Source organism: Pteropus medius, unplaced genomic scaffold (genome assembly GCF_902729225.1).
Source record: "Pteropus medius unplaced genomic scaffold, Ma_sr-lr_union100, whole genome shotgun sequence".
NCBI lineage: Eukaryota > Metazoa > Chordata > Mammalia > Chiroptera > Pteropodidae > Pteropus > Pteropus medius.
Window position 1 is genome coordinate 1,144,502 of NW_024343105.1, and position 26,302 is coordinate 1,170,803.

General features: G+C 42.5%; 1 protein-coding gene and 1 long non-coding RNA gene across 9 annotated transcripts in view; one reads left to right on the forward strand and one right to left on the reverse strand.

Moving 5' to 3' along the window:
• The window catches only part of AFF3 (ALF transcription elongation factor 3), a 461,951-nt gene that overhangs the window by 347,709 nt on the left and 87,940 nt on the right, over positions 1 to 26,302 (forward strand). For all 5 annotated transcript variants that reach the window (XM_039867117.1, XM_039867115.1, XM_039867119.1 and 2 more), the window contains one exon: positions 16,007 to 16,058. In XM_039867117.1, coding sequence (XP_039723051.1) covers positions 16,007 to 16,058 — 52 coding nt within the window. The remainder of the gene's footprint in view (positions 1 to 16,006; positions 16,059 to 26,302) is intronic.
• The window catches only part of LOC120606028 (uncharacterized), a 31,492-nt gene continuing 22,741 nt past the window's right edge, over positions 17,552 to 26,302 (reverse strand). The window contains exons 2-4 of one of the 4 annotated variants that reach the window (XR_005653813.1): positions 25,788 to 25,922; positions 23,812 to 24,304; positions 17,552 to 23,016 (exon numbers count right to left, since the gene is read on the reverse strand). This is a non-coding gene — a long non-coding RNA (uncharacterized LOC120606028). Of the gene's footprint in view, positions 23,017 to 23,103; positions 24,305 to 25,787; positions 25,923 to 26,302 lie in introns of those variants that run through there. The other 3 variants (XR_005653812.1, XR_005653814.1, XR_005653811.1) reach the window with 3 other exon arrangements.

The window sequence follows — 26,302 nt, forward strand, 5'->3', positions numbered from 1 at the left end:
TTCAGCAACAACTCATGAAGAAGACAGAGTTGGTTTTATTATTCCCATTATAAGGAAACCGCAGGGATGTATATGGCTCAGTAGTTCACATCAGAACCAAAAGGAGGACTCAGACCCTCAGATCTGTTGATTCTCACCTCTGAACCCTGGCAGGGCTGTCATACCTGAAAGCAGTATGGTATAATAATGAGTATCAGGACCTGGGTCTTTAGAAGGACCTATTTTTCTCTTGCTCTAATCCCGAGGGTCTCTGTATAAGAGCGGAATGCCTTTCTTGTTTAACACAAAGAGTCAGCCTTTGCAATGGAAGTATGTACAGACACTCAACTCATCATCTTAAATTGATCTTCCTACATTTATTTGTTCTATGGATCTGAAACCTACATTGTTCTCTTTTCCCTGAAAAAACGTTGAGATCTTACCAGTCGGTCTTTGGGTTGGGAAGTCTTTGTCCAGATAGGATATCTGCAATCTTGCACATGCACACACGCACACACACACGCACACACACACACACATACACACACACCAATGCCCCACTCATAGCAGAGATGGCCAGAAGGCCCTCTCATTTCATCTGCAGTACCACCCAGCTGAGTGGGACCCCTCGTGGCTCTGAGAATTCTCAGGTCTGCAGGAACCTGGCCCAGACACTGCCACAACACACCCTCGCCAGCTCCCCTCCTCCTTCCAGTCTCTGCTTATGAAGAACCAGCTGGGCTTTTTTCCTTTGGGGTGAGAAGAAGTGTTGGGTGGAGTCCTAAACCCTTCATGTCTTCAAGTCCTCACCCCCTCAGAAGAAACAGATGGCAGAAGGGGAGAGCAAAGGAACAGCAAGACTGACCAGGTCCTTCTCCATGGCTGTCAGGAATTCCACCAGCACCTATAAACTGCACACTGGGCTGGCAGTCGAGCAGGGCTTTCCTTAGTCCAGGATCCAGCCTTCCAGAGACAGCACATCTAGTGAGGAAGAAGAAAGAGCAGTATGGTATAATAATGAGTATAATAATGATTCTCTTCCTTTTATGGCAGACTAAGTGTATGCAGATATGGCTTTGTAGATTGTAATGCACACCCTGGATTAGACCTTTTATATTAAAGGTAACACAGAGTTTAAATAATAGAAGTATAGGATAAACCAGCTTGACGTCACACACTGTTCAGCTGGGATGCCCTGATTTTAGCTCCCTGTGTATAAACTGCCCGAGCCTTGATGCTGTGAGTGCTTGGATTTGTGTATGAGCAGATGGGGAGGAGTGAGGCTATATTAATGAAACCTTTTATCATTCTCCCAAGCAGGTAAGATTTTATGTGATGATACGTCAAATTGATTTCTCAGGTGATTCATTTGAGAGTTTTATCTGTACCCCTCACCAAAAAAAAACAAAAAACAAAAAACAAAAAAAAATCAATTTTGTTTGAATGGGTTTGAAGCTAACTCGTGTGAGGCCATCAGGCTGTGAAGGGCCCTCCGTGGGAAGTTGATAACCAGTGTTTAGGAGGTATCCTGTTGGAGTGGTTCGGGTGCTTACCACACAGGTAATCATCTCACAGATTCTAGAGAGTTCTTTGGCTAGGGAGAATGACTCTGTGGTTGATCTTTATTTTTACAGATGCTTTATTTCAGCTTCTTCATCAATTCCCTTAGTCTGTGGCATTAAAGTGCTTATAAGTGCCCATGAATTCCCAGAATTACATATTACAAATAAAATCCCATCTCTCACCAGTAAAAAAGAAAAAGTGAAAATTAATGCTGTGTTGTTAGTTTGAGAAATCTTCTTGTGTATAGCATTGTTGGAACTAAGCATGTTCATTTATAATGAAAAGAAGTGGGCCAGAGACAGCCCTGCCTCTGCCATCCTGTAATTGTGGGCATGCAGGTAAAATCGGTTTTCACAGGAAAATAACGTTTCCCAGATTTTTCCCTTGCCATTAAAGAGAACACTTCCAGCCTATCTCAAGTACCTGACTGAAAAGAATATATTTTTGCTCATGGATATAGGTACCTGGCACTAAATCCTGTTCTATGAGCCCAAGGGACACCTGAAGGATACTGCCTTCTAGGATAAAATGTGCCCTCTGTTTTGCCATTTGAACTGATTCCTTAGAAACACATAACCAGATGTCGAGTTCACCATTTGCATCCCTGTGCTGGTTAGGAAAGCCAGTTGGAGCATGCTGAGCCCAGACTCATCTGCCATCTCTATTGCCTACCCCCCTCGCCTCCGGACTACATGTCAGGTTGCTGGAAGAATCAGTGCTGGTTATGTGGCCCTTCCGTTCACCCCCACTTGTCGTGGTTCTGCTGGATGCCAGGCTCTGCACCAACACTCTCATCACCCCTCTGTGCTTTAAAATTTGCAAAGTACTTTTGTCTACATTATCTTAGTCAAGTCCCCTATAATCCTTTAAAGCTGGGGGATGCGTATTATCCATTCTCAATTTCAACTCAGGAGTGGAGGCCTAAAAAGGCAAATATACTGAGAACCATATGTGACAAAGTTAGAATTCTCAGATTAACTTTAAACCCAGAAGTTTTTCTAGTGCAGGAGTCAACGCCTTCCAGTATCACACTGTAATTTGAGCGGGTAAAAGCTTCATTTTAAGTAGACATATTGGAGATTTGAAGGCCGTTGAGGAGGAATGAATGCATGCCCGCTCCTGGCCTGGAAATGTATCTTTCTTTACTAGCTGCCAAAGCAGTGTTGGCAGCATTCAGCCACTTTTCAGAATAAATCTTAACAGTTGGGCTAAGAATCTAAATGACATCCCCACTTGTGAAGTGGCAGGATGGAGCAGGGGAGGCAGTAAATGATTGGCATATCAGCAGTAGAAAGGACTCAGAGTGCTAAACCAGATGAAAGAGCTGGACTTTATAGGTCTATGGAAGGGGGGTGCAAGGCTTTCATAAGTAAATTGCATATCCTGTAATCAAATGACAACTTTGATGACGTTTTATTCCTGGAAGTACAAAGCCTTTGTATACATATTATTTTTCAAATACAGCAGCTCTGAGAGTGTTTTATGGTCTCCTTTAGAGAGAAGGAAGTTGATGGTCACTATTACTGTCAGGTCACCAACCAAGGAAAGAACACTGAGAAGTAACCCAGGACCTCACTCACTCACAGTTAGAATACCTGACGTCCTCTGGGCTACTCATGGCTCACAGCAGCAGCACCCGTCTTTACCCGCACTGCCTAATTAGTGGGGCAAGGGCAGCCTGATGGGTACCCCTTCACTCAGAATGTGACCTGGAGTCCATAAAATCCTTTGAAAGTCTGAAGCACACCCCTCTCTAATTTCTTAACTAAAGAGTTCTGAAAAGTATTGAGGAATGAGAAATATATATTTACACAGTGAAAATGCTGGGCTTTATGTGAAATCCCATAACATGGAAAATAATGATCCAGTGGGAGATCAGAGAGCTGTTTGGGTGCTTTACCAACTTAGAGTATAAATAAAGTTATCAAAATCACTGGCTATTATGTTCATTCTTTAAAAAAAAAATAGACTTTTTCAGTAATAAGGGAAAGAGAAAAAATACTTGGTATCATGGGGTAAAAAGAGTCACGTACAGTAGCCATTTCCTATTATCCAGAAACCAGCAATCGACCTAAGACTGACGGTCACAGGATCCGGGAGTCAGTGCCGTTTCTGGAATACCACTAACTCTTTGATTTTTCTTTAGTTGAAATCACCTTGATTTCTTAAAAAAAAAAGTACAAGTGTTTTTCTTTAACAGAAAAGAAATGTGGGGTTGCTGTAAGTGATGACACTAAGTAAGGAATCCCAATGAGAGGTAAACTGTTTCCATATGAAAACTTAATTTGGGCACGTCCAGCTTGCAATAGCTGGGAGTAGAAAGAACATTTATTTCTAAGAATATGACTGAAACATATACAGGAAAATAAATTTTTTCTTGCAGATTCATCATTACCATGTCGTGGTAATAACGCTAATGTTACTGCTGGTTAATACTGACTTGAGCTGCAGCTGATGATGGGATGGATTCTCGCGTCTGCTTTCTGTCTACCCCGCTTCTCTTACACCTCTGCCCAGCTCTTTTCTCTACAACCTCACAGCAGCCTGTTGATTTTCCATTGGTTCAATGGGGAATCAGTTAATTTGTTAACTTCCTGCTCTGTCCAGAAAACGAATATGGGAATATGCTGTGGCCCTGCACAAAAGGTGTTTACCCTGCGGGATGAGGCTGGAGCAGAAAGAGAACATTTCAGTATATGGGTGACAGGAGCTGTAATAGAGGGGCATCCAGACAGGCTCAGAGCCCCTGCAGTGCCTGGCACAGCAGAGTGGCAACTCCAGCCTTTAAGAAGCTGAGAGGGCTCAGGGCTTTCATGCGGAGTCTTCTCCTGCCGCATTTAACCTGCTTTCTGATAAGCTAACTCTCCAAAGGGTACAAGAGGCAGTTCGTGCATGATGTCGGTCATTTAGGAATCTACAGGAGAGAGCAGACTGTGCATCCAGTCAAGACAGTGGACCCTTGATGGAGATCAGAGAAGAGGGTGAATAGGCCAGTAGGCTCCCTAGAAGAATGATTCTTGGGATGGACCCTTGAAGGTGTGTAGGACTCACACACAGAGGCAGGAGGCCAGGCGTTGCAAGTAAGGACGTAGCACTGCAGGATTCGGCTCAGGTGCCGCCTGTCCTCTCCTGGAAAGTGCCCCCAGGCACCCTTTTATATTACTTTTTTTGATCTCATTATTTTTCAACTCACTACAGGTATATTTTAAATGCATTCCATTCCATTCTGTGTATTGTTCGAGGTCTTGGCTCCTATTATGAAGGAGTATATGCTTGTGTTTTTTTCAATTATATAAATACCTTTCTCCTCCAGATCCTGAAGACACAGAAAGGAGTGAGGCCATACACTTCCCTCAGGGAGCCCATGCGTCAGGTAGATAAGACGGACTTGGAGACAAGTAGTTATAACATAAGATGGCAGAGCACTAATAGACATGTGTACAGAAGAGGGAAATTAGCTGTGGTCACTGAGCATCAAGAGAATGTGCCATTTGGGGTGGCATTTAGGTTGCAGATGGTCAGTAGCAAGATGGGAAGTTGGACTTGGAGGAGGGACTGGAGAGTGAGCAAGCTCTTTCAGTGAGAACTGGGAATGTGGACTAAAGCAGTATGGTGAGGGATATAGAGTAAGAGCTGGGATCAAAAGAACAGGACAGACACGTCCAAGAGTTTTATTGTCTGTAAGGAGGAGAGAAGAAGTCAAACTCCATGTGCAGATGACCAGGTGACTGGCAGTGTCATGACCTCAGGACAATTCAGCAGTGAATATTGTGTTTTAGGCAGGAAAGTCTGGGTTCTGGTTTGGAGCAGATCAAGGTGGAGGTACATCCAAGTAGAGATTAACTTATTTGCTCAACAAACATTTATTGTGTGGTTATTCTATGCCCAGAATTTTACCAGATACAGAAGATGCCCAGTGAAATGAAACATGGGCTCTTACCTCTGGGAGGCCAGAGCAGAGGTGCCCACGGTGCAGCTGGCACTTGGAGGACAAGACCATAGGTGTCATCCTTGGGAAGAGATGAAATGTGAAGGTGCAGAAGAGGAGAGGACCCAGCGCAGGAACCTGGGGTAACATCAGCTTTGGAAGAGTGGCCAGAGGGCCAAGTCCATCAGAGGAAGTGGGAAGTCAAAGACAAAGGGAACCTTGAGAGTTAGAGACACTGTGCAAGGGACATTTCAAGGAGAGAAATGGCATATAAATTGGAGTGACCAAACGAGATAAAGAAGCAAAGGTGTCTATCTGGTTTGGCAACTGAGCGTCCCTGAGAGAATTCCTTTACCTGTTGGTGAGGATAGGTCTGTGCCTTATCCTAGGAATGGAGGAAAAAAAAACCCTCCCCTGGCAACATTCTTATTCAACGGAACATGGAAGAGGTGGAGCTAGATGGGTTGGCAGAAAATTTTGGTACAGGTTCTGGCGAAGTTAGGTAAGATGTGAAGATTGTCCTGTGGATTGGTGTTGGCTTTAAGGAGAAGGTGATAGTAATTAAGTCAGTAGTTCTCAAACCTGGCTGAGCAGTAGATTCATTGGGGATGCATGTCGAAAATACTGACTCGTATGCCCAACCCCAGAGCAGCTAAGTCAGAATCTCTGGGAATGAATCAGCAATGAGCACCCCAGGTCACACTAACCCCGTCGTTGAGAAACCCTGGTGAGGCTTGACAGTTCACAGTCTGGTTTCTCCTCTCTTGTCCTACCATTCCATTTTGTTAATAGACACTAAAACTCAGAGTCAAGGCTTTATCCAAGTCCAGTGCTGGTCAAGGCCTTCAGCGCTTCAGACTCTGTCTAGTTCTGTGTTGTAAAGTGGTTCCACTTGTCAATAACAATAGCCACAAAAATGTAAAAACTGGTATTGTGAACCAAAGAACAAACCTATTGTACATACAGGTTTTGGAGACTCAGTGCGTTCTTACTCTCCAGAGTTATCAATGGAATCAGGAAGCCATTAGTTAGCAAGCAGAATAGACAGCTAGCTTACTAATTTACTGACAGGCAAATAATATTTGAAATTACAGACTTGAGCCAAACGTATGAATCTCCATTCCCCTCTGGTTAGGTACAATTTACCCTACAAAGAGATTTAAGCAGAGAAATGCCCATTGTCAGACCTGTGCAACTGAGAAGACTTTTAGTTTCCTGTCAAGGCCATCTGTCCTCCCCCAAGTGTCTGCTCAGAAAAGGGCCCTGTTCTTTCATACACTGTGCTTGAATCCATTAGAAACCGAGTTCTCTAATACAAGGACATCGAGTTCAGAAACCAATTTTCTAGAAGTGCTTGTAAGGAATAAGGACAGGAAGTTTAAAACCATCTTTGAGGAGAAAGCATTCCCTATTCTGAAGCCTTGGTAGCTTTCTGATAGAAATGATAGAGTACGCACAGCCCTCCTTCTTGTCATTCTTTCAGGAGGGGGTAATTTTCATGTCGATATGTTCAGAGAATGCTGCTTTAAAACCGTGGCCTGTGTTGCCCTACACAGAAAAGATGGAGCGTTTTCATACCTTCACAATCACATGAACCGTGTGGAGCACTTACATCTGAGTGGAAGGAGTCACAGGCTGTTCAAGGCAGGTGGCCTCAGAGTTCCATTTCTCCCCAACAATGAGTTTCCTCTGCTGCTCAGCACCCCCACCTGGAATTGCAATTCCAAGTGAAAAGAACGACCAGCAGGGTTTTTAAAATGCACAACTGAAAAACAAAAAACAAGGCCAAAACAAAATGAAAAGCCTAGGCTATTTCAAATAACTTTAGTAAGATGTGTCTTTACTATATTCAAGAGAAGTGAGGACACAATAAATCAGAATAGCTAGTATACAGACTTCCCTTGCCACGTGGTCAGCCTTTTACAAGGTGTAATATGTGCAAATCTGGACCTTGTTTCATGAGTGTATACCCACCATGGGCCACCTGCTGCCGTGTAATAGTGTCTGCCTTTCAGCTCCTCTGTGAAGCCAGAAGCTCACAGGTACAATTGGGGAAGTTCCACGCCACAAGGAAATTGCATCATCAAAATTAGGAGCAAGATGGTCACTGGTATGGAATGGGCCTTTGGTGTCCTGTCCCCACCAAGAGCAAGCAATGAGAGTAAGCGTTGACATTGGTTCCAAGCATAGCCTTCCGTTCTCTTTCACCTCCTCCACACTCTGAGTTACCAGCGTCTTTACTCTCACAGGCTTTTTCAGTGCATCCCAATAGGCAGGAAGTGTAGAGAAGATTGACATCTGAAGGAGGGGCTGTGAGAGGGATGGGAAAAGCATAAAGCCTCCTGGAGATTTGAACATCCCTCACCTAGAAAATGTAGGAGCTTGTGTCATCCAGTGCAGGAATCACTAGCCAGATGTGGCTGTTGAGCACTGTAAATGTGTATGTTACATTGAAATGATAGGTTGGCTTAAGTAAAACATGTTCTTAAAATTAATTTTACCTGTTTCTTTTCACTTTTTAATGTAGCTATTAGAAAATTTTAATTACCTGTTATGTTCCCATTATACTTCTGTTAGACCGTTTGAATGATGGCTGTTAACACTCTCGCTCAAGCAATTGGGAGTGATCCTAAATGCTTAGTACCATGCACTAGCATATCAGTTACTTACTGAAGCCTAACACATTACCCCCAAATTTAGTGGCATTTATTATCCCTCAGTTTCTCTGGGTCAGGAATCCGAACGTGGGTCCTCTGGCTAAGGGTCTGTCACAAGGCAGCAATCAGGGTGTCAGCTGGGGCAGCCATCATCTCAGGGCTCACCTGGGGAAAGACCCATTTCCAGGCTTACTGGTGTGGTTGCTGACAAGTTTCGGTTCCTTTCAGTGACTGACCCCACATGTAATAAACCCATGTGGACAGGAGGTTATGGCCTACCCCAGTGGTTCTCAAAGTGTGGCCTCTGAGCCAGCAGCCTAGACATCACTTGGGGACTTAGCAAACTTGGGGGACCCCATCCCAGACCTATTGAATAAGAAACCCCAGGGGTGAGCCCAGCTATCTGTTTCTATTACCCTTCCAGGTGGTTTAATGCAGGCTCAAGTCTAAGGACCGCTGGCCTTGCTCTCCTGATGGCTCTCTGGAGGCAGCAGCGGGCCACCTCCCCAGAATGTGTTCCCGAAGCACCCTGAGAGTCCTGCTTCTGTGAGGACTGATCCGATGTGGAGCTTATTAGCACATTTAGCCCCCAGCCTGTATTTCCATTATCTTAAAGTGTGTTGTGACATCATGCTTTCCTAAATGTGTCTTCCTAGTGGAGTTTGGGGACAAATATTCCTTTGGAAAGAACGAAGGCTTGTGCAGACCCAGAGTTGAGAGGATGTCTGCTTCTGATGGTGTGCAGAACGGAGGGCAGAGACCTGGGAATGGCTCCTGGCCTTGGCAAATGGCTCTGTTGGTCTGTTCACCATATTCTTTATATGTTGTCTCTTAGTAGATCCTCTTAGGGGGAAAGAAAAAGATGAATATAGTTTTTAAACTCTTCAAAAGCTGTTAGATGTGTGTTTGGGGTCACATTTTACTATGACGAGGAATAGTCTAGAGAATACCTAAGCTGGTTCATTAGTTTGTAACAGAAGAAGGAACGTTTCCCTGGTCTCAAGCCCGGTGGGAAGCTGGCACCACTTCCAGGTTTGGCCCCGTTGCCACTTGGTGCAGGAGCAGGGGGTGTGGTCTGGTTCCTGCCTTTGTCCCAGCCTCCAAGAAGCCTCTTGGGCATTACCCAGTTACAGTGCTGGTGCCTGAGGGTGAGGCTCTGTCCTGCACACCATACTACATGGGAAAATTTTCCACAAACTGTTCAAATGCTCTGTATTTATATAGCACTCTACCCTCTAAAAGCACCGCTACCTCCATTTTCTATGTCTTTTTTAGGACAATGATTTGAAATGTCCTCTCCTGACCTATGAGGAAATGAGTGCTAAAAGAAGTAACCAGACTTCACCCAGGCCCCTGGCTCCCAGTGGTGGGTCTTGGGCCATTTTCTCACATTCCAACCTATTAGTTTTCCTTTAACTTTCCCTTCTAATTCTCTATCAGTCCTCCTGGACTTCCCACCCATTGGTGAAGGCACAACCCATGGTATTCACAGCAGTGAGAGGCTGTAGAGGTCATTTTATCAGTACTTCAAATTAGAGATTTGGAGACGCTGTCCAGAGGATAAATGATTTTTCCAAGTTCACAGAGCTGGTTAGGAAGAGAACTCAGACAGGAATGCTGGCCAGCCTACCATCGGTAATTACAGGACTCATTCTGCTACCACATCCTCTCCTCGCGCTGACTGTGTCCTGCTATTAGTAAGCTTCATTTTCCTTTATGTCTATTCTGTTTTAACTAGATATGGGTTCTGTGGGGAAAGACCGTTGCTCGATCGAGATTTCAAAGACATATGTTTATCCTATCCATTGGGCGCTGACATGGAGCATCTCACCAGGGTTTGGCAGGGTTTCCTAAATGCAGTTGCTTTTTTCAAGGGTCTTAAATGGTAAGAAATGTGATTCTTTCCACTAGGGAAGACAAGCCTGTGTAGAAGGGGCTGGTGGACTCAGCTTATAAGTGGGAGAAAAAGACCATTGGAACTTACTGTCCTTAAGAAAAAATAAGGTCATAAACAGAAGAGGTACAGTGTACCTTCTCCCCAGGATGAATGTGGCAGAGTCAGAAGATCGTCTGTGATTTCATTGACAACCAGAACAGATCCTGCAAAGAGAGAGCCCAGAAAGGAGAGATGTGTGAGCAAACACCACCTCTCTGTGAACCACCATTTGTTAACAGATGTAGATGTGATACCCTGGATAGGAAAACATCAGAGTCAGGAATTCCTGGGTCACCTGGACCACCCCTCTGTCTTGTTCCTCATTTCTCCATTTGCTTCCAGACCAAATTACTTCATTTGTGCCTTGGACACATTATATTACCAACCCCCAGTGGGGCCCTATCATAACCTTCCTGGTTCCCAGTTAACTGGTATGGCATGAGCTGGAGTCTTCTGAACAAACGCAGAGGGGAAAGGTGGTCACCAATTTATGAAAATAAGTCCGGGCAGATGGTAGCTCTGACCTGGACAGAGCAGTGGACTTCAGAAAGAATGAAATGAGTTTTATAACTTTCCCTCCCTTGTTCGAAGCAGTGGAGATGATGGCTTGGAGAATACCTTCAGAAGGGTGTGCTTACATAGCAAGTAGGCTGCCATGCACTGCTAATTAAGAGAATAGATATTTGCATATATGAATATGTTTAATGGAGAGTCATAAACATTTTGTCTTTGGCTTTAAATCTCAAGTAGGTGGAGGTTGTAGCACCAGCTATAGAAACAAATATGAAAATCAAACAGCCTGATTAAAACACAGATTTTTAAAAAACCATTAAGAGATAGCAAAATGAAATGAACTTTAAAGAACTAAAGAATCCAGATCTTTTAAGGGCCCCAAATGACGAGTACTTCCATGGAAATCCTATTAATTAACAACTGCCGTGGGAAATGATGGCCATTACATTTGTAGGTAGTTAAAGTACTTGTTTGCAATACCTGTATAAGAGCTTGAGAAGCAGTTGGCCATCTGTTGGAACTAGGCTACTGTTTCTGCTTTCCGAGAAAATTGGGTCCTCAACAATGTAAGCACTAGCTACAACATAAATTTATTGTTTAATTAAAAAATAATACACATGGGGAAGTTACTATAATCAAATATTAAAGTTTCAAGGGTTGTGTTGAGTTCCTCTCTTTCTGAAGGAAGGTATCTCCAGATGAGGCAGTTGGGTTCTCTTAGAATCATGTACATCAGAGCTTTACAATTTTAAGGCACTTAAAAATGGCTAAAATGGCAGTGCTGGTTGCAGTGTGTGAGGGAAGCCAGCCCTGGGACAGAGGTGCCCGCCACCCAAGGAACACATGAGTGAACGATTAAATGATTGGGGGTTCAGACACCAGCTCTCCCATTGGTGGTGAGGCAGAGTTTCCATTCATCTTTGACTTTATCAGAGGGCCACCTGAGGTGGCACTTGGCAGACTGCAAGGGGAAGTGCTTGTACTCGATTCCTTCTTCAGAGTTCCAAACAGACTCCGTCGCACCCTTTCCTCTGTGTGGCTCATGCGAGGCCCTCTCTCCCTATGTGAAAGCTAAGACCATTGAGCTGGGCTCAAACCCTTTTGAGCCTTTGTGTCAGGTGTTTGGGGTTTTGTAACATGCCTAGCACAATAATCCTAAGAAACCGTTGTGTGACATAGTGCCCTGGTGAAAAATGGATAGAATCCCAGTCACTTAACTGCTTATTTGAAAAACCCTGCTGTGTCCTGTACGTGTCTCTGGTCTCGGTATAGACCCCACTAGGAAGTCACAATCAGGCATGACGTGGCATGCTCGTGACAGCAGTTCCAACAGCTCCTCAGGTGTTCAAGACATGAAGTTTAAGTTTCACTGCACTGCTGGATGGACCTCTGCTCTCTGGCCTTAAATCTTAAAGTTTCATCTCAATGTCTATTTTATTTCAATGTCCCTGTTGTTATCAGGCAGTGGGTCCAGCTAAGGGACACCTGGTCACGTGGCTGACCACTGGCTCCCAGGGTAGATCTCCTTGTGCGCTCAGGCTGACGGATGTAAAGTCACATCAGATCAGTCAACCATGGCAGCAGTGATAACCTAAAATCTACCCGTATCCACAGCCTCTATAGAACATCATGTTTTCAAAATGGCCTAAAAGTAGAGCAAATGGCTCAGCTTTTAAGGCTTTGTCACAGAAACGTCTTCCTCTCCCAAGCTGTTTACCCATGCAAGTTTCCAAAAGGCTGTACAGTGTGGCCCTCAACAAAGTTAACAAACATGACCTCTGTCGAATGCTCAGCCTGTGCCAGGTCCTGTGCTAAGCACTTTTCGAGAACTGTGTAATGATTTCTCTGAAAAAGGCTTTGAGGCTGGTGTTGATCCCTCGGCAAGTTGAGTGGCAGAGCTGGGCCTCATCCCAGGCAGTCAGACTGCAGAGTCCCTTCTCTGGCCACCGGGCCTGCGGCCCAGTGGCGTGCACCTCAGAGGAGACTGTGGGGATCAAAGGAGGTGACAGCTAGACAGTGCTCAACTGGCCTGGCAGTAACACCCATTCACCCTTGAGAGCTGCCGCAGTGCATCTGGAGTTTCGTCACCTCGTTAGGCTCTGAGGGACCTGAGAGGGGCTGAGGGAACATAAAAAGGGAGTGACTGTAAGTGGGTGGGTGACATCATGGGCAGAAGGCCAGTAGTGCTCAGGTGCAGGGGTGCCCATGCAAGCCAGCAGGGTGCCCTGCACTTAAGTGCAGGTGACTATCCCAAACTGTCCTCAGCCCCTTCGAGCATCAGTCTTGACCTGCCTTTTTTCCAAAAATGGAGTCAGAGATCCCCACCCTTGCCCTGTGGCCTAACCAACCCTTATTTGCATTTTCATCTACTCTTGGTTTAAAACTTCTCCTTATTTGTTATTTGTTCTTGTCTGATATACCTAGGCCAGTCCGTTTCCTTCTAGAAATAGACATGATAAAAGTGTTGTCAAGTGGGTCGGATTGGAGTTGGGGGCACAGCTACAGTAGTGCCACCAATACGTTTTGATGGAGGCAGCCATGGCCTCAGTCCGCTTGCCACACGCCAAGCACTGACAGCTCTTTGGATGCTGTGGATGTCTCAGTTCTTCTCTTTTCTTCTCTAACCATGTTTGTTGTTCAGCTATCACCTCAGATACACTTCAGCTCCCTCTCAGGCTCCCTCAGAGGCCACTTCACTATTTCCAGTATTAAAAAGTGAGCATTTCATGAATGCCACACCGGAGTTGAAGAGGGCAGTGAATGGGAACAAGCGCTGTGCTTTGGCGGTTGAGTTGCAGCAACTCCACTGTGACCACGAGAACAGAGCAGAAGTGCCATCACATTCTTGGATGGGCTGAGCCTCAGCTACCTCACCAGTGTGTCTGTTAGGGGATGGGGCTCAGGGTGGCAGTGAAGGCCCATTCCAGGTCTGGTTGCACATGTGGGAATGGCAGCACCTGAGATCACCATGGTTTGCGTGTGTCTGTTTGGCTTAGCATTTCCATTACTATTTCCTCATATTCCAAGATATTCTGAAGTTTAATTGGATTCTTACTTCTCTCATTCTCTCTTGAATATAGGGTATTCTTACATCTGATCCCCAGTTTTTAGATCTCAGCCAGAAACACACACAAAAAAAGCTCATTTATTAAAACAGAAGTAAATTCAATAATAGGGTGACTGCTGTTCACAAAGCATGGGGGTCTCTGATGGCTTGTCTTTTGGACATGATGACCAGGTAGATGAGTCTCCCTGCAGAAAGGACAAAGCCAAGGCCCAGAGGTGTGACTTGCCTGGGCTCAGAGGTGATGTGACATTCCACCAGACCTGTGTGTGTATCTTCATATTTGGTGCATGCTTAAAATAAACAAAGCTGAACTGTAGTCCCTGCCTTAGGAGAGACCCTCACACACTGCTTTTACTATCGTGGTTACTTTCAGCAACACCAGCTTCATGCAGTGACAGAGTCACAAGGCTGGTTTGCAACCAAGCCGAGATCCCTTGCTTTGTGGCTGCTGGGGTTTCCTGCTCTGGTTGACAGTAACCTTCAAATCTGTACACGTAATTTCCCATATAAAGATGGAACTTCTCAATCACCCTTGACAGGACTCCCATGTAACAGCAAGGGGGTTGTTAACAATGATCGTGTGTGTCCTCCCGTCCCGTTTCCTACCCACCGTCGGGACCACCCACACTCAGAACACCCAGTGCTCACAGAGTACTCATGAGATTAAACCAAATTGCAATTGACAGTTTATCCCAAAAGTGGGAGAGAGGGATGGAGGGGAGAACATACCCTGCTTCTCTTGTGTTTTTTGTCAGAAAGGCATATGTACCTTTTGGTAGGAAATCAGTTTGAGGAAGGTGCCCCGGCCTAGCCAGCAAACTGGTATTGTACCCTGTGTCATCACTGTGCTAGTTACCAGGGGCTCAAGGACAAAGAAAACACAGTCCCTTCCTGGATTCTTCACAAGCAAATGCTCCAGTGAATCACCATGATGTCTCTTCTCTTTGAAGCCAAGTGTATGAGTTTTCAAGGTCAGGGGAAATGAAGGATGTGCCAGAGAGACATAAGGAGCCAATGGGGACACAGCTCTGCAGTCTTTGCTGTTGTTTTGTTTGTTTGCTTAAGGTTTGAATAATAAAAGAATGATACTTCTCCCTGCTGGTAGAATAGCTGTAGCCTGTGTGGAAACATGTATGGTGTCCTAATGGCTTCAGTAGTACCGCAGAATTGCTTAGCAGTTCCCCAGTTGTGTCTCTAGAACAATGCAAGAGTTGTCCTGCTTTACAAAATAGGGGGGAAATTTATTTCCTAGACTCACAAAATCTAAAGCAGGATTGGACCTAAGAAATTGCTCAGAACCACCCTTCATTTTATAAATAGGGAAATGGGGCTGGGCGTGGGAAAGTTAAGTGACTTGCCCCAAACACGCAGCCATCTGAGGCAGAATTCAGCCCACACCCCACCCTGGCAGGTCTTTACCCCAAGTTCACCCCAAAAGTCACTGCAATGACTTATTAAAATATTCTGGCAAGTATATTGATGGCAGGCCTATAACTGGCTTTTAAAATAATCGAGGCACATTTTAGGGGATAGTCTTTGAAAGGTGATTTCAAGGAGGACCGTGAGGCCTTTTGAGCACATGGGCTTAGTGGCCTTTGGACTGATCCCTGGTATCCCGGAGTCCATCAGAAATGGACTCCCTGCCCCCAACAGAACAGCTCTGCATTCATTTATGTTATAGACTGCACTTCTGAGTGAGATATCTTTTGAAATGACTTAATCTCAAAACTATAAAGAAACAATTTAGCAAGGCTGATGAGAATATCACATTATCATTATCAGAAATAATAGGGTTTGAAGTTTTGTTTTCTCTTTTTTCACTTTAACTTTTATGGACCCAAAAATATGCTCTGTCATAACGAATCTGAGGGATGCAGGGGGCATTGGAGAGTTGCCCTCGGAATCTTTCCAGAAAGTCCCTTTCTGTTTGGTTTCCCTCATCCAACAGGATCTTGGGGCAGATGCTTCCTCCAGGTCTCTGGCTGGTGGAACAATCGGCATCGTCGTTGCTGTCTCTTTCTCTTCAACATGAACAGAAGAGGAGACAGTGCAGCACCTGCACATGGAGAACACTGAGCAAATTGTGGAATTAAACTTCACAAGGAGAGCATCCGTTGGACTCTGGTTTTTGGCCTCACATTTTTTAGACAGCCCATCCTATGACTATGACGATGGTTCATTTTCATGATGTGGCAATTTGTTACTTCTATCTGCATCATAGGAAAATGGCTTAAAAAGAACAATTTTTTTTATTTAGCGAATCAAACGGGCTTACTGCTCAAACATTGCTCTAATAAAGATATTTTGATGCTAAACTGTTTTTTATTTGCTAAGTATCTGTACCTCTTTGTTCCTTCTTGCAGAATGCTAGAAGATGACCTTAAGCTAAGTAGTGATGAAGAGGAGAATGAACAGGTAAGATTGTCTTTTATGTTGCATTGTTTGAATGTGACACCGTGACACTGGCCTGGTAGACTGTCCTGGGTATTAACCAATTCGTACAAATGCCAAGTTGTGGTGTTCTAGGCTGCTGGGTGTCCTCTGCTATTTATGAGATTCTGTGCCATTGGGCCAGTCTGTTAAAATATCTTGGCCTCAATTTCCCTTAAAACTGTAATTCTGTGCTTTTTATGGCATTGAAACCAACAACAGCTATTTATAGGGAAGTCAACTGGGGCCAGACTTCAATGTGAAATAGAGCCTCTTTTTTTGGAAAGCTAACTGGCCTTCAGGAGATCAAACCTGTGATCTTAACCGCATCAGCATTCAACGGGCAAGCTGTAAGCATTAAATATTGAGAAGTCTTATACAGATATTATTAACATTGAGAAGAAGCAAACGTAGAGGTGAGCTCAAAATGATGAATAAAAAATAATCATGCTCAGAATGGCCTGTTTGTCTTAAATGATAAATGAGCTTGAAATGTTCTCCTTTGGTGTTGACTTATCAGCTCGAGACATGAGTCAGGGGTTTATAAATACTCTTTGATCAGTCAGTTAAGATGAAAAAATATCCACTTAACATTCATCACTTTCACCTCTACACTTCAGGAAATGTTTGTATTTTAAAGCAAGTTTGAAAACACGAAAGACAGATTTTCCTATCCTTCTGTTTCTTTTTTCTCATTACCTGTGTTGTACTTTGTCAGGTTTGGATAAATGTGATAGGTATATAGACGATTCAGAGAGGTTTTTTAAAGTCATTCTCACATGCGCTACAAGACACTTGTGCTATTCAGTTGATCTTGGAAGAGTGAATTTTATATAACGGTATCATAGAACACTGTGCAGACAATTCAGCTGTCTAGATATTTGAATGCAAATAATGCCCAGAGTGAGCGTGCAGAGGTGATATGAGTCAAAGGACGTTTCCAGGAAGAACATCTGGGCAGAAGGTAGCTGTGGGATCATATAAGAGTCTGCTCACCTTGTGAGAGGAGGTGGGGTAGCAAAGAGGGAGCTGGGTGTGAGGTAGAACTAGGTGAATCTGGAAACTAGGTTGACAAGTGGACAAAACCCCAAGAGAAGGAAGTTTGACTGAGCAAGGAGGACCACACAGGCCTTGAGTTTCTAGAGATCGATTAATTTATTTTAGGCGTACACAACAGGTGGTCAGCTCTCCACAACACAGAGATCTTGCTAGAACTGGAGAATGACTTCACTCCTGATTCTGGTTCCTTGTCCATGTAGCTGAAAGCCAATGATTCCATCCTGTGCATGTGTTCCCACAGAGAGGTTCAGATAGGTGCATTGTTTATTTAATCATGGCAAAGATTTAGATTGAACATACTTTATATTAGAAAAAGAGATTTGCAGACTGTTTCATTCAGCAAGTCTTTCTGAATTTGGACAGAATTTCCTGAGTTAGTTCCAGGAAATGTTTCCAGTGAATACTTTATTTGGAAAAAAAAAAAAACAAACAAACAAAAATAAACAAGTTAACAAAGATATGCTAGACATATTCCCTAAGGCAGTAAAAACTTTTAGTTGACTCATCTGGCTTTATTAGTAACTTCTTTCCAATCAGTAGCCATTGGTAATGTGATGTTGTGAACAGGCAGGTCAGATCCTTTATTCTTGCGTTTGGGCCTATGTGTGAGCACCTTCCCACCTTTTGCAATGAAAGCAACTGACAATGAATGACTTATTCAGTAATCTCCTCTCTTTTAATTAAGGCTCCACACAGCAGTTTTGTGTGGTATCTTCAGTGATCACTCTACCACTAATTAAGTTATCGGCTCGGGCCTGTGATTATCCCCTGGCTTAATCACAAAATCGTAATTCCCATGCTTCTAAAAAAGACTAAAGATACGGTACTTTTTTCCTCTCCAAGACCAAAATATGTATGTACCTCAAAAGAGTGGATGGAGCCTGTGTACACAGGCAACACACATACACCCACTGCATTTTTCAGGTGTTGGGAGATAATTAAACAATGCAAATGTTTTTTTCGAAGTTTGTCCCTTAACCCAAAATCTTTCAAAAATATATATTCCCGTCTTGGTAAACATAGTAAACTAATATGCTTCACCTTCTCTTGCATGATACCCAGTTGTCCTTGTGAATATTGCTCGCTGGCCTGTACAGCCACTGTGATAAAGAGACATCTACACGAGCATCACCTTCCTGAGGTTGCTACACAAGGTTGCTACCCCTTTCTGCCATTGCTAAAGTAGCCTCAGACTCTCTTGCGTTTGAGCACTCTGTTATCCTCATGGCCTCTGTGCTCTCTAAGGTAAAGAAACAGGTAGCTTAGTGTGCAAGCACAGCTCAGTAGCCCTGCTCCCTGCATTCGAATACCTGCCCTGCTACTCAGCAGCCTTGCAGCCTTGGCCCCATCCCTGAACTGCTCTCTGCTCCAGTGTCACCCTTTGTGAAATAGGAATTGATGTGTGGTCCCCAAAGCCTGCCACTCCCTCAGTACTTGTGTTCAACCATTATCTTCATGTCACCAGATCCAACAGACTTTTTTTTTTCATGTTTAGTCAACTTATAATTGAATAAAGCAGACACATAGAGAAAACCACATATAACCTAAGAATACAACTTGATGACTATTCATAAACCACATACTATGACTTAACTACCCATGTGACCAGCACCCAGATCAAGATGCAGACATGACCAACCTCTCAGGTCCCCTATGTCCCCGCCCAGTCACTGCCCTCAATGAGAACAACTGCTTTCTTGTTTGCTAACGTGTAATGTTGCTAATTTTTGGACTTCATATCAGTGGCGTCATTCAGCAGATGTGCTCTTTATTTCTGGCTTCTTGAAGTCTGCATTATCTTTGTGAGACTCATCCACATTGCGTGTCATTGAAATTTGTTCCTTTTATTACTGTATCACAGTTCACTCCATGTGTACACCGTGACTTACCCATCATGCTGATGGCACGAGGAAGTCCAGGGCTGTTAGAATCACACTGTGATTAATGTTCGTGTACACGTCTTTTGGTGAGCACATGGGCACATTCCTGTTGTGTCTGTGCCCAAGAGTAGAAAGAAATGCTGGGCCACGGGGTGTGTTTGGCCAACTTGAATAGGTTATCCAAATCTATTTTTCACAGCGATTATACAGTTGACACTCCCACCAGCAATGTAAGAGACTTCCAGTTGCTCTGCATCCTCATATTTATCTTTTTATGTTCATGAGGGATATTGTCCTGTGGGTCTCTTTTCTGCATTGTCTTTGGTTTTGATAGGAGGGAGATACCAGCCTATACAATGAATTGGAAAGTGTTCCCTACTCTTCTTTTTTCTTGAAGAGATTGTATAAAATTAATGTTAACTCTTCTTTAAATATTTGTCAGGATTCAACAGTGAAACCATGTGGGCCTCATGATTAAAAACTTACAGATTCTATTTTCTTAATAATTAAAGGGCTATTCAGATTATTTCACATTGAAACATTATAGTTATATGTGCTCCTCAAGCAATTAGTCCATCATGCCATTTACATGGTCGTGTTTATGTGTGTGGAGTGGTGTTTCTTTATTGTCCTTGCACTTTCGGGGCTCTACTGATAGCCCCTGTTTTATCCTTCATACTGATCTTTATCTTTGTCTCCATAAGTCTTTCTGGAGGTTTCTCAGTTTTATTGATCATTTCAAAGAACTAGCTTTTTGCTACTTTGATAGTCTGTCAGTTTTTCTGCTTTCAATTTCATTAGTTTCTTATTTGTATTCTCTCTCCTTCTGCTTGCTTTGGATTTGATTTGTTATTCTTTATCTGGTTTCTGGAGGAAGCCTAGATTATCAATTTGAGGCACTGGTGTAACTCCCACAAATTTTGATATGTTGCATTTTCATTGTCATTCAATTTAGTGAGACTTCCTCTTTGGCACAAACATTATTTAGAAATGTGTTGTTTCGTTTCCAAATGTTTGGAGATTTCCTGTGATCTTTTACTGATTTCTAGTTTGGTTCTGTTATGGTTAAAGAACACATTCTGTATCATTTCAATTCTTGTAAACTTGTTGAGTAACTTTTATGGCCCCAAACATGGTCCATATTGGTATCTGTCTTGTGGGCACTTGAAGGAATGTGTATTCCGCTGATGTTGGGTGGTGTGTTCTATAAATGTCAGTTAGGTCCTGTTGGTTGGTGGTGTTGTTGAGTTATTCCATGTCCTTGCTGATTTTCTGTCTAGTTGCTCTATCTATTGTTAGTAGAAGCGTGTTGAAGCCTCCAACTGTAATTGTGGATTAATCTACTTCTTTCCATTCTGTCAGTTTTTCCTTCACATACTCTGCAGCTCTGTTATTAGTGCATACCATTTAGGACTTCTTTGTCCTCTTGGTTAATTGACCCTTTTATCATTGCAGTGTTCCATTATATCTCAGGTAATGTAATTTTCTTTGTTCTAAAGTCTACTTGATAAATATAGCCACTGCTGCATTCTTTTGATTAGTGTTTGTGTAATGTAACTATTTCCAATTTTTACTTTCGGCCTGCCTATATCATTATATTGAAATGAGTTTCTCATAGACTACATATAGTTGTCATATTTTTAAGCACTTTGCCAGTGTCTGTCTTTTAATTGATGAATTTAGACCATTTGCATTTAATGATTATTGCTACGTTAGGGCTTAGGTCTGCCACTTTACTTTTTTATCATATTTTCTTTTTCTGTCTTCCAGTAGGAATTCCATTTTTATTTGCAGTATTTTTGAGTGTTTCTCTTTGTGTAGCTTTTTTAGTGCCTGTTCTGGGTACTACATCAAATATACATAACTTATAATGGTTCACTGGTCATGGCATTTTACAAGTTTTCTCTCTGGCATCCTATAAATACCTCCATCACAGAACTGATAATATGTGGACAATGTAGGATTTGGTTTTTCATCTTTCTGACTTGACTGAGCAACCTGAATCTCATTCTGTATCTTATTCATTTTCATTTCCCTGGTGCATGCCATGGCTGACTGGCATCTAACTGGAAAGCCTTATCTCTTCTTAAACACATCCACACAACTACCATTATCTTCACTCTCCCTTCCCTCGTATTACTGAGAACACCGCCTTCCTCTTATCCAAAGCCCACCCCCATTTCCTCTCAGTTCCTTGATGACTGGTTCCCCTGATTCCTTTCTGCCCCAGCTCTCCACCAGAGCTACCCATTGGGTCAACAGTGACCTCCGCAGACCCTTTTCAGTCTCTTATCTCACCAGAAGACATTCAGCATTGAAAACTATCAATCACCCACTTTTCATGACATGTTTCACACCAAAATTTCCTGGATGGTGTTCTGCCCCCTGACTCTCTTTTCTTGGGCTTCTTTGCTGACAGCTCCTCCTCTACCTAGTCTTAAATGCTGGAATCTTTCAGCATTTATTCCTGATTTCTCTTTCCACTTCTCTCTCTCTTTGGGTGACCTCATCCATTCCCATGACCTTCAATTTTTATATGCTTACGGTTTCTAAAGCTGTATCAGCACAGAACTCTCTTCTGAATGACAAACCTACTTGACTTCTCCACTTGAATGTCTCACAAGCATTTCACATTCAATTTGTGCCAAGCTGAACTTCTAGTCTTGGCCACTCTTACCTGCATGGTACCCAGAAGTGCCTAGAAATCACCTGGGCTCACCATTGACAACTCCTGTTCTTCACTTAAATTTTATCTCTAAGTCCTATAAATTCATCCTCCAAAATTAAATGTTAGTCAATCCACCTCTTTCCACCCTGGCTAATCTAAACCTGTCTGGTAGACACTAGCATATTTCTGTTCCCTCTCTATAATGCAACCTCTTCACAGTGATCTTTTAAAAATATAAATCAGATCAAGTCATTTCTTCATCTGAAAACTTAAGTACATTTCCCATTATGCTTGGTATAAAATCCAGAGCCCATAGTATGGCTTCACCCACCTCTTTCCCTTCACTTCACAATGAGCTGATTCGTGGCACTTTGACCACAAATGCCTTCTTTCAGCAGCTCCAACAAGCCAAGCTCAGGTGCCTCAGAGCCTGCAAGGCCTCGACTCCTTCGTTTTCCCCGAGGGAAAACCTGCTCTTCTAAGGAGCCTTCCCCTTATCTTAATTAGACTCTAGTTAGTCCCTCTCACAATAACCTTAACCTTTTTTCTTATATCTCATTATAACTTTGGTTATGTGTTATGTTTACTCTCTAAGATATCTATATCTACCAACTAGCCAAGGAGTTTCCAGAGTTGAGAGACTGTGTCTGGCACAGCAGAGGCACAAAGTACTTGCTGGGTTGATGCTTAAATAACTGTATAATGTTGAGATGAATTGAGAGTATTTCCTGTTGTCCATTGTCCAATATCAAAGATGACATTCACTCTACCTTTATTTCTTTTACTGAACACTATGATTTTTCAAATTAGTCTAATCCGAAGATCAAAAGTTATAACGAAGAAGGTAAAAACAGAAGACCCAAGATCATAAGTTGGCGAAAGAGTAATGCACAAATAATCTGCCTATTGAGGAGAAAAGCATTTATTCAGTCTCTATAGGAATGTCTAAAGCCGCTTCTTAAATATGCTTAATGTGAAGCCATATTGAACTTACAGGTTTTCAGAAGTTATCTCAGACAGAAGTCTCCCAAACTGAGAGAATAGGTTTCTCACAGCCTTTCCTTTCAAGGATAGCTGAATTTTGATTATAACTTCTAGAGCTGGGATCGTGCAGTGTTTACCCAAAACTTTGGAGGTATAATTGAGATGGAAGCATATCCTCATGTTTGCTCCTATAATCTTCACATTTGATGAGGTTCAAACTGAAAATAGGACCAACGATGTGAGAATCATTTTTCTCATTTGGGTAAATGAAAGACACAGGATACATGTAGCAGTTGGTTTGATCCACTTTTCTGTCCTCTTGGTTTTAACAATTCCAAAGGCCAATGTATCCCTGAAAGAATGTGAAGAAATGATAAGATTTAAAACAGAATTATTCCTGAAAGTACTAAGTACCAAAGGAATTTTTTAAAAGGATTTGGAAAGGGAGAGATGAGTTCTGTTGCCATGTCTTCCCATTTGTTTAGAAAAACAGCTCTGCCTCTCACAAGAGGGTAAGCTTGGGAGCTGGGCAACAGCAAATATCTAGATGAAATTACGATGGCGAAGGCACGAGGAGAGGGACCCAAGGCTAAAGCTCATTGGCAAGGAGCAGCTGAGACAGTGTCGGCTACAGACATTTCAGAGATGACAGATGTACAAACTCAGGGAAAGTGAGGGAGCAGGCTCCAAACTGGATGGCTATGTATGTGCCTGCAGCTTCCCGTAATTACATTATCCACACATTAGGCAGTCTTTTCATTTTAATTATGTAACTGCATTTTTCTCTTTAAACGAGCATAGTTTATCCACTTAAACTGACAATTTTAATTTTGCAGACTATGATCATTGGATAGAATCTGTAGAGGGAAATTCTCCTACTGGCATAATTTGCTTCTCACCATGAAGAAAAAGTCCCCCTTTAATCCTCAATCAATATTTGGAGAGCACAATTAATTTAATAAATATCTAGGTAATTAACACAAATCTTTGAGTCAGTAAGCCAATACATGCTTTACTCTAACATGTGGAGTACTGGTTGTCTCTCAAAGAAGATTTCGGTGTCAACCGAGAGGCTGGCTACATCCAGATGTCAGGGTTGTAGGGGAGGGGCCCCAAGCACTGAGTTGCTCTTCTTGGTTTTTGTTACCTTGGGTTGCTCAAGGCACAAGGGACATTCTCATGTCACATCTGTGCTCCTTAGCGTGGTGTCATATTAAAAGCAGATTACTCATTGCAATGAGTGCTGTTCAATTTTCCCTTTATCCTTTTTTAATATGACAATTGCATAACAGAAAGCAGAGCTTTTAAAAAGACCCTCTGGCTGTGCATGTCAATCAGTGACCAAACAAATTAGCCGAATGATGCACAGACGTGGAATAAAAACATAGGAGGTTTTTTCAGCCCAACCTCACTTCCCTGGGTGCGTTTTTCTTCTCAGAATCAGCTTGGTCGATGCTGAAATTCTTGGCCTGTGAAAATTTATTACCCGCAGAGTCGATCTGCATGCAGGCAGCCAAGTCTGAATAAATACAGTCATTGTGCTTGTCTGGGGTTTATGGCCAGAGTTCATCCAGTCGGCTTGACATTCACGTCCCAGGAGATTCATTAAAAGCCAACACCCTGGTATGTGCTCTTGAATCCTGCCAAAATTGTGTAGAATTATATAAACAGGAGTTGAAGCAGTAATCAGGACCAGGTTTGAGGGGCAAGGCTCCAAAATCAAGTTTCTCCCACATTAGAATTGAACTCTTTTGTAGATATTATTGGTAGCCAAACGAGAGCTAGAAAATTTTTATGTAAAAATCATTCTGAGAATAATCTCGAATGCCTAATAAGCGCCAAACATTGTGCAAAACATGGGCTTATTGGTCTTAAATTGCATATTAGTAATATTCATTATGATAAGTTAGCCTCAAAAATTTAAAGTAAATTTTAAATGCCAGGATATGCCCTTCCCTCAATGACTATACAAAAGAAGTATATAGTATTAGTTACATTAAACCTAATAGCAAAATAGAAAAAAAAAGTAGTTTTTTGTTTTTATTTTTAATCTTGTTTCAAGCACCTAAGCTAAATACCCAATTTAATCATACTGATTGATACATTGATTTATTTTTAATATAAAAACAGAACAGTCACTGTAATTGCAAACTACTGCCTGTCTGATCTTTTTCATCTCTATCTGAAGTAATTATAGAAGTATTCATATATCTGACCCTTCAGTCACAATCGGTAAAACCCAAATGTTCAACAGAAGGTTTTTGTTTGCTTTTTTAAGTCTCAAAACTTAGTTAAGTAATCATATTTTCTAAATAAAATTTTACTGTCACCAGAAGCAAATGCAAAATCCTTTTATGATGGCCGATTTTATTATACTGTGCCACTCTTTATAAATGTTTGTGAAAAGCACTAGCATAGGTGGAGATACACAAAAAGGTGATTGCCTATTTATCATGTTAATGAACTGTAATTTCCAAAATTGAAATGGTCAGCCAGCTTAAATGTCACTGAGCACAGAGGTATAAAAGGCCCATGTCCTGTTTCCTAAAATATTTCTTCAGACCTCCTCTGGGGCCTGATTGATTTATGTAGGTTTGGTTGTGTCCAACCAGCCTGGACCATACGATGTAACTAATTTCAGTCTGAGGACCCCAAATAGAAATCTGAAAAATGGAAAAATTATGTAAAAATTAAAACATGATCCATTAAATTTGGACAAACAATTAACATAAAAATGAGAATCATTGCTTTGTTAAGTTGAAGAATTCATGGAAGGAGATAGATTTTTTTGAGCTAAGCCAAGTTTTTGTTAATGGTGCATATCAGTACCACCAAAATAGACTCTCCATTGAGAGACCAGAAGAAGGGCCACATGTCATTGGTTGATAGGCATGCTTCTCTCAAATGCAGCTGCCAGGAGGGCTGCTGGTTGGCAAAGGAAGTAGAATTCTCCCTCCAGGGGACATTATTATTTAAGTCAGAGGAATAGCCCTTTGTCCTGTGACTTTAATGGGTTTTTTCTTCAATAGCTTTTTCAGAAGTATAACGTGGATGCTCCTTGGACTATATGCTATCACTCCTGTCCAGGCTTGGGTGGTTTCACATAGTAAAGGATTTACCTACATCATTCAGGTGTTTGGTCCAGATACGCATTTGGAAAGTTTTGTTTTTGTCCATGTTTTCTCATATCTTCTCCAAGTGGGGCTGGTTATCTCATAAGCACAGCTTTTCTCTGGAGACTCTCTTAACCTGTTATTTCTAAAAGGAGAGTAATCAGTGTCCCTTGGCACTTTCCAGTTCCATCCTGCCCGGATCTGTAGCCAGCAGGTTGTGCTGAGTGAAACAAGGCCATCTTAAAGAAGTGGACCAGACAGTCCCTGAAAGGTCAGATAACCTGCACTAGGAAAGGACCAGAGTGTGAGTTAGCCAGAATCTCTCTCTGGGAGGTCTGATTCAGCACCCTGTCTCTCAGTACCTCTCCTTTCAGCCTGGACTTTGTTCTTAAAAGTCCAAGGCAGTTCAAGGAAAAGTATGTCATTACAGCATATTATATGTGAAAACCCTTTCACGTGTAAACCATAAAGCAGTGGTCACTTGAGATGTGAAAATTCTAACACCAATAATAGCACAATCAGAAC